Source organism: Somniosus microcephalus, chromosome 12 (genome assembly GCF_052327205.1).
Source record: "Somniosus microcephalus isolate GS21.2 chromosome 12, FLI_Smic_1.0, whole genome shotgun sequence".
Taxonomy (NCBI): domain Eukaryota; kingdom Metazoa; phylum Chordata; class Chondrichthyes; order Squaliformes; family Somniosidae; genus Somniosus; species Somniosus microcephalus.
In genome coordinates, this window is record NC_140998.1 from 137,997,407 (window position 1) to 138,009,584 (window position 12,178).

The 12,178-nt window shown below is 44.2% G+C and overlaps 1 protein-coding gene across 1 annotated transcript in view; it reads left to right on the forward strand.

Annotated features, from left to right (window-relative positions):
* Nucleotides 1-9,548, forward strand: part of ttc9 (tetratricopeptide repeat domain 9) — a 154,378-nt gene extending 144,830 nt beyond the window's left edge. Inside the window, exon 3 of the mRNA XM_086003619.1 lies at nt 7,755-9,548. Within this exon, the coding sequence (XP_085859745.1) occupies nt 7,755-7,834 (80 nt within the window). The 3' untranslated portion in view covers nt 7,835-9,548. The remainder of the gene's footprint in view (nt 1-7,754) is intronic.
* The last annotated feature ends 2,630 nt before the right edge of the window (nt 9,549-12,178 follow it).

Consider the following 12,178-nt stretch of genomic DNA (forward strand, 5'->3'; position numbering starts at 1 on the left):
TGCAGAATTGTCGACAAATTCAGCAAAAACTTATGGTAGTAATTCACCAATCCGAGGAATGACCTCAGTTGCGACACATTTTCAGGCGCTGGGGCCTTAACAACCGCTTCAATTTTGTCAGGGGACTTATGTAACCCCTCTTCATCAATCACGTGGCCACAATACGATATCTGTTTCTTAAAAAACTCGCACTTGGGGCGGTTGGCTCGCAGCCCATGTTCCCGTGGTCTAGTGAGCACCTGTTCTAGGTTGTTAAGGTGTTCACTGTCATCTTCACCTGTCACAAGGATGTTGTCCAAGTAACACTGAGTCCCCGGAATCCCTTGCAGGACTTGTTCCATCGCTCTTTGCCATATCGCCGGAGCCGATGCTACTCCGAATACCAATCGATGATACTGGTAAAGACCTTTGTGAGTGTTTATCGTGAGATACTTCCTAGAGGACTCTTCAACCTCCATCTGCAAATATGCTTGTGCTAGGTCAATTTTTGTAAAACGCTTCCCTCCAGACAGTGAGGCGAAGATGTCTTCTATCCTTGGAAGAGGATATTGTACTGTGTGAAGGACTGGGTTCACCGTCACCTTGAAATCCCCACAGATGCGAATCTTCCTTGGCTCCCCGGACTTATTGCTTAACGTTTTCTTCATGACAGGAACGATGGGTGTCACCCACTCGCTCCAGTCGACCTTAGACAACACGCCTGCCTTCTCCAGATTCTCCAGCTCTGCCTCGACGGCTGGGCGAATTGCATATGGTACCGGACTTGCTTTGAAAAACTTGGGAACTGCATTCTCTTCTATTTTATCGAGGCGGTTACGCCTTTAAGCGTGCCCAGTTCTTGTTGAAATACCTCTTTGGCGTTAGCTAAGATTGTTGACAATCGTCCAGGAGTGACGTCTTCATCTTTTTTACCGTCCACCGTCATTGCATGAATGGAGTGCCAATCTAAGTTTATCTTCCTGATCCATTCCCGTCCCAATAACGGTGGTCCACCATTCGGCAGTATGTAGAGATACAATTTCCGTATTTTCTTGCCGTTGTATTCGACAGGCACCCTTATTTTTCCTCTGGGGTATACTTTTTGCCCCGTATACATCGTCAAGACGATGGATGTCTCTCTCAAGGGTATGTGTGAAAATAGCCGCTCGTAGTCTCGTCGATTCATGACGGTTAGCGCTGATCCTGTATCCAATTCCATTTTAACTTGGGACCCTGCTATCGTGAGGGTGACCCAAATGGTTCGGTGATCCTCTTTTGCGATTACATTGTGAAGTTTGAGACAGCTTAGTCTCCTGTTCCCGGATTCACTATCGCTCATCTGGTCTTCGGAACTACTGTCCGTCATCTTTTGTACTTTCTTGTACGGTTCCTTAGTAGCCTTTTTGTTGTCGCTGGTCTTCTTCCCAGACCTGCAAACTCGTGCGATGTGTCCCATCTTCCTGCATTGCCTGCATATTTTGTCTTTGGACCAGCAGTCCTTCTGGTCATGGTTAGTTCTGCCGCAGCGATAACATTTTGCAAATCCCCGTGTCATTTCGTGGGTGCCGTATTCCTGTGGTTTTTGTTGAATTTCTGCAGCTCCCCTGGATGCTGCTTCATACGACACTGCCATGCTGAAAGCCTTATCTAGCGTCAGCTCTTTCTCTGAGAGTAACTTCTTCTGTGTTCCTTCACTCAGGAGTCCACAGACAAATTTGTCCCATAGGGTATCTGCCAGTCCTGCTCCGAACTGGCAGTGCTTTGATAGCTTGCGTAGTTCCGTAAGGTACACAGCATTGCTCTCATCTTTATGCTGAGTTCTCCTGTGGAATTTAAATGTTTCTGCTATCAACAGCGGTGCAGGGTTTAGGTGTTCCTGTAGGACAGCAACAATTTCGTTAAAACTCTTCGGCTTCAGTTTGGCTGGAGTAATCAGGTCCCGCAATAGGCCGTACGTTCTAGCACCCATTACGTTTAGCAATATCAGTGCCTTTTTCTCCTCAGCTATTTTGTTTGCCTCGAAATATACCTCGACTCTTTCCACATACGTGGTCCAGTCCTCTATTGTATTATCAAAAGCAGTGATACAGCCAGTCTTCGGCATCTTGCAAATCTAAAATGGTGCCTCCCGCGCTTTTCCTTCTTCCCCGATTTAACAAAATGGCACCTCCCGCGCTTTGCCTTCTTCCCCGCTGATTACGATGGTGCCTCCCGCGCTTTGCCTTCTTCCCCGCTGTTGCTAGCATTGCTTTCTGCGATTCCCGTTGCAACCTGCAGCACCTCGCGCGTTTAATATTTCTTTTTTTATTATCTTCCCGTCGTGGAACAACCCTGTGGGACTCTTGCCTCCCTCTTCTCGGGTCTATACACAGCCCGGCTTCGTAGCACCAGCCGCGCCCTGTGTGCTCCACCCTCTCTCTCTCTTCCCGACAACGCTGCTCGGCCCCGTTGCAAACCACCCGCTCGAGTTCGCGACCGCCGCAGCCCAGGAAGGATCAGTGCACTACCTGCCACCAGCCCGATTAGCTGCAGCACCGTCGACAGGAACCAGGCCCCGCTTCCGACAGCTTCTCCAGCAATCTTCAACTCCGCTAACACAGGGGCGGATGCCCACGGTCGACGCCCGTTTCTACTGCCTCTTACTTCTTTTCTTTCTGGCCTCGACCTCTGCTCACTTCGCTGTAGGAATGGATCCCAGGAGGTGGTGCAGACTGTAGGTAGGTTCGTATCTGCTCGTTGCCAGTATTACGTCCGTGAATGATTGAGACACGGACAGCAGGAGTTGAACAAAACAAGTCTTTACTGGTGGAAGTCAATAGTGAAACTGAAAACAACAGAGGCTCACTAGCGCCTTTTATACAGGGGTGGTCACTGCCGGTACTGCAGTCTGAGACCAGTTATTCTCTTAAAGGTACATACACAACAGGTATCAAGGCACATGGGATCGGGCGGGAAAGTGAAGTTGAGGTCGATGATCAGCCATGATCTTATTGAATGGCGGAGCAGGCTCGAGGGGCTGTGTGACCTACTCCTGCTCCTACTTCTTATATTCTTAAAATTGAGAGCTTTAAAACAGTTTACTGTCCTCAGCATCTGCGGGAACAACATACAATTAGACTTCTACCTATTTGTTTCCTTATGAATTTCTTCATGACTTATCAGCTCCTCAATCCTAAATGTGCAATTGAAATGTTTGAAGTTGTGACTGCAGTCTGAAAGTCGAGGGATTCAGATCTTTTTTGCTTCTTTCTTCTGCGAGAATCAACAGGAAGTTTTTGTTCAAACAAGTGTTGGCTGAACACTGCACCTCCCTGTAGCATTCCACAGGCACATGTTGTCACACTGTTACTGATTTGTGTGAACAGTGTATGAACTTGCATTCAGCACCAGTGATTACCCTTCATTTTCCCCAAATTAGTATTAAATACCAGCTTCTCTTTGTCGTGTACTGTGATCCAAGTAAGACTAATGAATTGTAAAATGAAAAAGGTCCATTAATCAATTCTGCTGGATAGCCATGTCAGCTCTAGTTCTCGAATCAGGCTCATTTCTCTCGAATTTACATACGGTAAATTAGACTTTTCAGGGACAAATGAAATGCCCCCCCCCCCCCAGATAAGTCTGCCACCAGTCAGATATTGTGCTTGGATTACTTGGCCATTACTACTGAGCTACAATAACATGTGTGTAAAATCTTCCTGGGTTCAACAGAAGTAAAGAATGGAGGAACCCAATGCCCTGAATGATCTCCTCCCTAGTATTAGCCATGACTTCATGACAGATCGGAAATGCCGGTTTCCAGCGCATGTGCAGTGCATGCCTGAAACCGGCATTTCCAATGTCCCTACGGGTGAGTACACAGCGTGTACCCACCCGTAGGGATCGGAATATCTGCCCCCTTGTTCTTTTTCACATCGATCTAAAGAGAAGCTTAAAACTGGCAAACAGGAATGTGTATTCCGAAGTGCACGTGTCAGCGGTGTAGGAATTATTTATGACTTTCACACCTCTAACTAGGTGTTAGAGTAGGGTTTGTAGACCTGAATCCACTTTACCAGAAACACCCGCATATACTACCTCTCTCACAGAGATCTTTTAGTGATGATACTCGAATTAAATAAGAAACACAACTAGACCCGTGCTGGAGCCTTCAAGTGCCCGGTTGGCCAAACCATCAATCACCCGAAGTCTGTTGAATTCTTTAGATGCCTTCTCTTTAGACCAGGACATGTTTGTCCTCGCCAACTGCAGTATAAAAAACTAGGCCTTGTGTCAGTTCTTGTATTTTTTGTGTTCTGATTCTTTATGTGACGTTCACGTGTACATCTCAATCATTAGCTCATTCAAGCATGGCTTTTCTCCTTGGTGTTCATGATTGGTTCAAATTTCAGTGGGGTTACTTCATCATGCATGTCAATTGTTACAGTTTAATAAGGGGTCTTATCTCAAGACAGAGCTGGTCGGTAATATCTATAATATCTGTAAAAATGTTCCTCCATATTCTTTGTTCTCAACTTGCAGTGGTATAGACATCATTAAAAGTTCTCTATTGTATTAAAGTTCTCATTTGTACTAAGGTTATCTTTTGTATTAAAGTTCTTCTTGTCAGGGATATTTGAAATAGATTTCCCTTCAGTGAGCAGCCTGCAGGCACAGCATGTCGGCCATCGTGTAGGGGGTTTTGTTTCAAAGTGTATTCAGTTGTGGAGCCCAGGAGCATCTGTACTGGTTGGAGCTCCGCATTTACTGTCTTTAGAATAAATGTAAGCCACCAGAAAAGATGGACTTTTGTTTATTCCGAACAGTCTAAATTCACAGTGTTTGTGGTAGCAAATCGGCCTTGAATCACCCTTTTTTGCTACTTTGGGCTCTGTTTTTGCACGATGATCAAGCTCTAGTGACCTGCTCTCCACACACAGGCGCACATCCACATTTAGCAAGAATGGCCAAATCTTGGGTGTGAAATTATCACTTGGGAGCTGTGTATCAGCGGTGTCACCTCGCACCAAAGAAATAAGCATGGCTAAGAACTGCAATTTCCATCTGGTACATGGGCCACATGGACGGCAAAGTGCTCTTAAAGGCTTCTTCATTCCCCTCATTCGTCCACTTGTTCCCCTCTTTCTCTGTCTTCCTTTTCCTGAATTTATTTTTCCATCTTCACACACTGCCAGTCTGTGGCATTTCCAAGTGTTTCCTCCTGCTTTTTGTCACTAAGAAAAATCAAAAGTAAGAAACATCCATGGAGGCATGGCTATACCAGCATTCATAATGGTAATAATAGCCCTTCATTAAAACGGTCCAATAGTTTTTATAAAGCATTTTGATGACAAATGCTAGGATATCTAGTCTCCAGTAGAGAAATGCCACAACTAGCCAGGACATTCCCTGCACACAGGGGATCACAGTCTCTCAGGCGAGACTCCCACCAGATGAGGGAGAATTGATAGCCAGCACACAGCACTCCTCAAAATGATTTACTTAGCAAAGCAGACTTCTCATTGAAAGCTCTGCACTCTGTTTAGCTGATGTCTCCTTTCCACAGGGAGCACAGGTTGGCCCTAGCAAACACAGCACCAGTCGCTTGGTTGTTGTGGGTGTGCACTGCAGATGACTTGATTGGACACCTGCGCCTGGGTTGGCTTGGGAGGATCTGGTAGCGTGAAAGCTTCGTGCTGTGGTAACATTCACTTCTATAAGACGGGCTGCCCTGTTGGTTCCACAGGTGTCAGGTGTGCCTCAGTTGTAGCGCTCTCGTCTCTGAATCACAAGATTGTGGATTCAAGTCCCACTCCAGCGACTTGAGCACTTCACTAACTTTATTGGCTGTAAAGCACTTTGGGACATCCTGAGGCACTATATAAATGCAAGTCTTTTTTCTTTTTTCCACACGCTGCCCGAAGGTCATCCTGCTGTGTAGCAGCCTGTCTTGTGAAGAAGAGGCAGTGAAGACAGACCTACTCTGAAAGGTTTAGGTACAGATGGGAGGGGTCTGTAAATGTGTGTCCCAGGATATTGGCCAATAGAGACAGAACATCTCAGGTATTGTTGTGCCTGCATTTGCTGGCCCCTCATGGACTCCTTTTGCTCAGTGAAACACCTTGCACCATGGGAACCTGGTAAGGAATGTCCATGCACAGCACTTTGAACAGCGTTATTTAGAAATACTGAAAGAAAGCACTGGACGCAAAATTGAGTGGAATCTGCCACTATAGTGTCCACTTTTGACACGTTGAGCATTATATACTGGGTAATTGGAGGAGCAGGTTATACCTTTGTAGGTTATCAATGTAACGGCAGTTGTTTGCTTCACTATAGTTTTGTGCTGGGACCAGGCTGAATGTTTTATCCTGAATCCATGGTACATATCATACAAGAAACTCATGTATAACAAAGTACACGGTTTCTCATCTTTGTTTTCAAATTCATCCATGGCCTCGTACCTCCCTATCTCTCTAACCTCTTCTAGGCCTACAACCCTCAGAGACCTCTGCGCTCCTCCGACTCTGGCCTACTGTACACCCACGATTTACTTCACTCCACCATTGTCGGCCGTGCCTTCAGCTGCCCAGGCCCAAGCTCTAAAATTCCATCCCTGAACCTCTCCGCCTCACTACCTCTCTCTCCTCCTTTACGATGCTCCTTAAAATCTACCTATTTGACCAAGCTTTTGGTCACCTGTCCTAATGTCTCCTTACGTGGCTTGGTGTCAAATTGTGTTTGATAATCACTCCTGTGAAGCACCTTGGGACGTTTTACTACATTAAATGTGCTGTATAAATACAAGTTGTTGTTTAACCTTTTAGATACTATTAAAGAGAGACATATTCATTTGTATTGGTACACAGGTCTACATCTACTCATGGAATGCAATCTTGCTTACGGCATTCATTGCATTTTAAATATGCTCATAGCACAAAAAACAATCCACCAAAAAAAAATGACCAATCAAAACTGCTGACACTTCACTGTTTCTAGGCACATCTCTGACCAATTCTTTCCACGTCCTAGGTCTGCTTGCTACCTTTGGATCTCTCTTTGTTTCTATGTATAATGCACACTGAACTTACCTGCAGTTCATTCTCAGTAACATCATGGGAGATCCACTGGTGTTATTAAAGAAGATGGCTCTTTAAATTTATTTGTGTCTCTTAGTCCTCCCTTGTTCCTGTGTTTTAATGCTTTGAAACCATGGGTTCAAAAGAAGACTGGGAGCGGGCAGCATGTGTCGCATCCCCAACCACAGCAATGCCATGAAAGGCCATTCTGGTGGCACTGTGATGACCTTGTGGGTAATGCACTACACCATGTGGTACAAAGTCCAAGACGGGGAAGGCTCCAGATTTGATCCCTGATCTGTGAATGAGGTAGGTGATCAGTCAGGGTGACAACTGGGGTGCTCTAATTGGCCCTAGCAACAGAGAGGGGAGGAGGGAAACTCAGCCAGAATGCCCGCTGCAAATCTTTATCCATTAACCCCCTGATTGACTTTGCATATGGGTGGAAGTTGAATGAGGGCAGAACCATGCTCAGTTATAATAGCCAAAGTGGTGAATTAGCCTGTCGGCGTGTCCTGTCTAAGTTCGCACCTGAAGACTGGCTATTCGGGTGGTACCCAAGGGCGGCTGGTGCCTGTGAATCTGCACGCAGCATAGTCACACCTCCAGGAGACGAGGGGGAACCTTAGGAACTAAACTAAAACAGTGTATAGATATGCATGCGAGCTGTGCAGACTGGGTCATCTTTATTCTTGTTCTACTCTTGTTTAAATACAGATACAAATGTGATCAGATACATCCAACTGGCAGAGATGAAGCTCAGCAGATGCTCGCAGAAGGAGAAAGAAGCACTGTAAAGGGATCTGATTCTCCAGGATCGTGAGGGGACAGTTGGAATGCTGACTGGTGGGCGTTGTTTCGCCATCGACCTTATTCCCTGGATTGGATGCTTGCCTGCACAACACTAGCTCTGGGTCCTCAGCTGAGGAACTGCAGCGCAGCACACCGTTTGAAGTTTGGCATTCTGTGGAACCGGAAATGAATTGGAAGTAAGCCCCAGGCTGTGACGTCATTACAAGACTTTCGGCAAGCTTTGTTAGGACATTTTTAATTGCACTGCTTGTTAAGGAAGGTAAAACGTTTAAATAGTCCCATTTTTAATGACTGTTAACAAAAGTTTACTGAAAAATGTGGAGTGTATCATTCTTCAGGAATGGGGAGAGAAGTGCTTTTGCAATGACATCGCAACAATCCCACAAAATGGTCAACTCTAAATGTCCTGATTGAAAATTGGGCGAGGGAGATTATCTCAAAACAATTGGTTTGATGGTTTGACAGAATCCGAAACATTTGAGCAGTCTTGTATATTTGCACTGTCATTTAACCTTTACTCGTTAAAGGTTTAGGGATGGAGGGGAAGGTTGAGAGTTGCTGCTCACTTAACTAGGTCTTGTTTAAAATAATACACATGAATTATTATATTAAGATTTAAAAAGAACTTGTACAGACAGTGAGAGAAAACAAGTATCTACTATTATTATCAATTTTGATAAACATGCTTTAAATTAAAAAATATAACTATTACTGAAGTGGAATTAGATATGATGTGACACAGGCATTGAGCATGCTAAGTGCAATGGCAAAAGCGAAGTAGAAGAAGAGAACAAAAATTGTTTGCAAAACTGAAAAGAAGTCTTGAACCCTGAGATTACACCATAGCGTACAAACACTTAATGCGCTTGTCTCAAGTTCCTCTGTCAGCTATGTTAGTAGAGACATTAAACAATTAGTAAAAAAAAGTGCATTTGGAAGCTGGAGAAATGAGAGAGGGAGAAAGGAAGTACTGTATTTTGGCAAAAAAAGGAGCTGCCACAAGAAGATGGGTGTTTTAGGTCTAACCGATAAACATTAGTTTCCATAGCGATAGAGCCCATTAGCAGCTGCACAGAAAATATAGATGTGTGTTCTAACACAGTAGACCTTGAATATCTCGTGGCCTGAGGGTGTTAATATATTGACTGACTGTGAGACTTTGCGTGTTAGCCAACACTCACAATTTCATTAATAAGTTATTGACTTTGTACTGTTGTTTTGATGATTTACTCGGAGACTGTCTCTCTCTATTCTATCAGGCACACTGCAAATTGAAAATGCAAAATGAACCACTCATTAATGAAAGTGCAAGTGTTGGTAGTGCTGCACTTGTCAATTTTCCAACAATTGGACAATGCTCTTAAAATCTATGTTGTGAACAGTGCAAACAATATTTTAATATACTGCATGCAACAGTGCAAAGAATGTGGTGTAAGAACAGAAAATGCTGGGAATGCGCACTGAGCATCTGAAAGATAAAAAGGTAATATTGTAGGTGGCACCCTTGACAACATCTGCTGGGTATTTCCAGCATTTTCTCTTTTAATTTCAAATTTCCAACATTTGCAAATTTTCTTTTCGTTGGTACAATGAATGTGTGTTATTAAAGAGAAATACCGGAGCAAAAGAATTGCAGCATTTATACTTCATACAATACATTGCTCTATTAAAGTAGATGGTGCATCTGGCTGACCAGTCGCTTTGTAATCCCAGTATTGGTCATTTTGAGGTTTGACTGTGCAATAATTACTAGGGGTGGGGCGCAGGGGTGGGGTTGCAGTGCGGAATGGGTACATTTCAGACAACATATACACGGCTAAATAGGACAATATTCGAAGATGATCCCCAAGACCTTCAGCAATCGAATCAGGAACTAGGGCATCTACATATGATGAAGGGACAATTGCTTCATCTTTAGATACCAGTTTGAAGATGAAGAACAAAATGGTCTTCGAAAATAGCCCGTAAAATTTTACATTCAAAGTGTTTAAAGCACTCATCCCTCCCCGCCTCCCCCACAATTATTAAGCATCCTGATTTTTTTTCCCAATTGTTTTCACAGTTAAAGAGGGAGTCTCAGTACCAGCTTAAAAAAAAGGCTTACATTTATATAATCCCTTATCATATCTCTTAAATGCCTCGATGCACTTCATGCAATGACATAATTTTAATCATATTTACGCAGGCAAACATGGCAACCATTTTGCACACAGCAAGATCCCACAAACAGCAATTAGAAGACTGACGAGTTAATCTGTTTTTTTATGGTGATGGTTGAGAGAGGAATGTTTACCAGGAGGCCGCCCTGCTCTTCTTCATCCAACTGAATCACTGGAACAGACAGATAGGGCCTCGGTGTAATGTCTCACCTAAAGGACATACCTCTAACAATACAGCACTCCCTCAGTACTGCACTAGAGTTTCAATCTAGATTATGTGCTCAAGTCAAGGAGTAAGCCTTGAGCCCACAGCCACCTGAAAAAGAGACAAGAATGCCAAGGCAACACCTTCCCCAGTATATGTAAAAGAAAGTATAATTATGAGCATTCTCCTTTTTTTTCTATTTGTTCATTTATATATATTGCTGTTTTAACAGATACAGATGACATTATAGAGGGAACTTTTTTAAAATTTGTTCATGGGATGTGGGCGTCGCTGGTAAGGCCAGCATTTATTGCTCATCCCTAATTGATCTTGAGAAGGTGGTGGTGAGCTGCCTTCTTGAACCGCTGCAGTCCGTGTGGTGATGGCACTCCCACAGTGCTGTTAGGGAGGGAGTTCCAGGATTTTGACCCAGACAATGAAGGAATGGCGATATACTTCCAAGTCAGGATGATGTGTGACTTGGAGGGAAACTTGGAGGTGGTTGTGTTCCGATGTGTGACTTGGAGGGAAACTTGGAGGTGGTGGTGTTCCCATGCACCTGCTGCCCTTGTCCTTCTAGGTGGAAGAGGTCGCAGGTTTGGGAGGTGCTGCCGAAGAAGCCTTGGCGAGTTGTTGCAGTGCATCTTGTAGATGGTACACACTGCAGCCACGGTATGCCGGTGGTGGAGGGAGTGAATGTTTAAGGTGGTGGATGGGGTGCCAATCAAGCGGGCTGCTTTGTCCTGGATGGCGTCGAGCTTCTTGAGTGTTGTGGGAGCTGCACTCATCCAGGCAAATGGAGAGTATTCCATCACACTCCTGACTTGTGCCTGACTTGTAGAAATTAATGAAGCCAACAAACTGTGAGGGAGTCAAATTAACACCAACAGACATACAGTCATTAAGCTGGGAGCGTTCCAGCATTCCTATAAGTTCAGCTGCGGGTATGTTGGTTCAGCTTCCTCCACTGTCAGACTCGATAGCACTTCTGTAAAATAACCACTAACATCCGAAGAAAGCTCAAACATGCATTAGCTAAATCCGAATGACATAACATGGTCACTGATGATAAGGTTTGCTCTTTAACAAAGAAATAGGCCACGTATCCAGTTATTGAGTAGAATAGATAAAAGTACAAAAAGTTATTTTTTCCCATTTGAGAAAGTTGAAAGATAACTCGACAGAATTGTAGAGTTTGTCAAAGGGGTCAGCCATGTCCTGAGTCAAAGAGCTTGCTCTGACCTGCTCTGAGGACAGAAGACTTCCGAATGAGTCTGCTGGTGGGTGTTGGTGTCCAATGTGGGTGTTGAGACAACTTGCACTTTAATTTCTTCACTATGCTGAAGCCTCACTCTTATCTGTGAGTGACAGACCAGAAATTTCCAAGTCTTTCTTTTTTAATAGTTTTCTGTTTTCTGTCAATTTAAAAGAAAAAAAATTCAAAGCACTTAATGCTGACTCAAGGAGAGGGGACAAAGCCAAAGTGCACAGAAGTGTGGGGCAGGTAGGGTCAGAGGCGGAGAAGGTGATCACTGCACTACATTTATGATTGATTTACTAGATCAAAAGAGAAAGGAAAGAAGGACTTGCATTTCTATAGCGCCTTTCATGACCACCGGACGTCCCAAAGTGCTTTAAAGCCAATGAAGTACTTTTGAAGTGTAGCCACTGTTGTAATGTGGGAAATCAAAGCTGGAAAGGTGAAGAAAGGTCACAGGGGTGCTTTTAACATTATAGTAATCAGCTTCTGGGAGCGACAGAGAGTGAGCGAGAAAGAAAAAGAGACAGATAGAGAAAGAGAAATAGAGAGAGAAGCAGACTAAAATGACCTCCTTGCATCATTGTGATTATGACCCGAGCACAGAGAACAGAATTCCAACAGATCACCACACGATGAATGACAGTGGGTCTCTGCTGCTGCTGGAGCAGGATAGGTTGGGTGATTTATACTTGGTATTACGTCG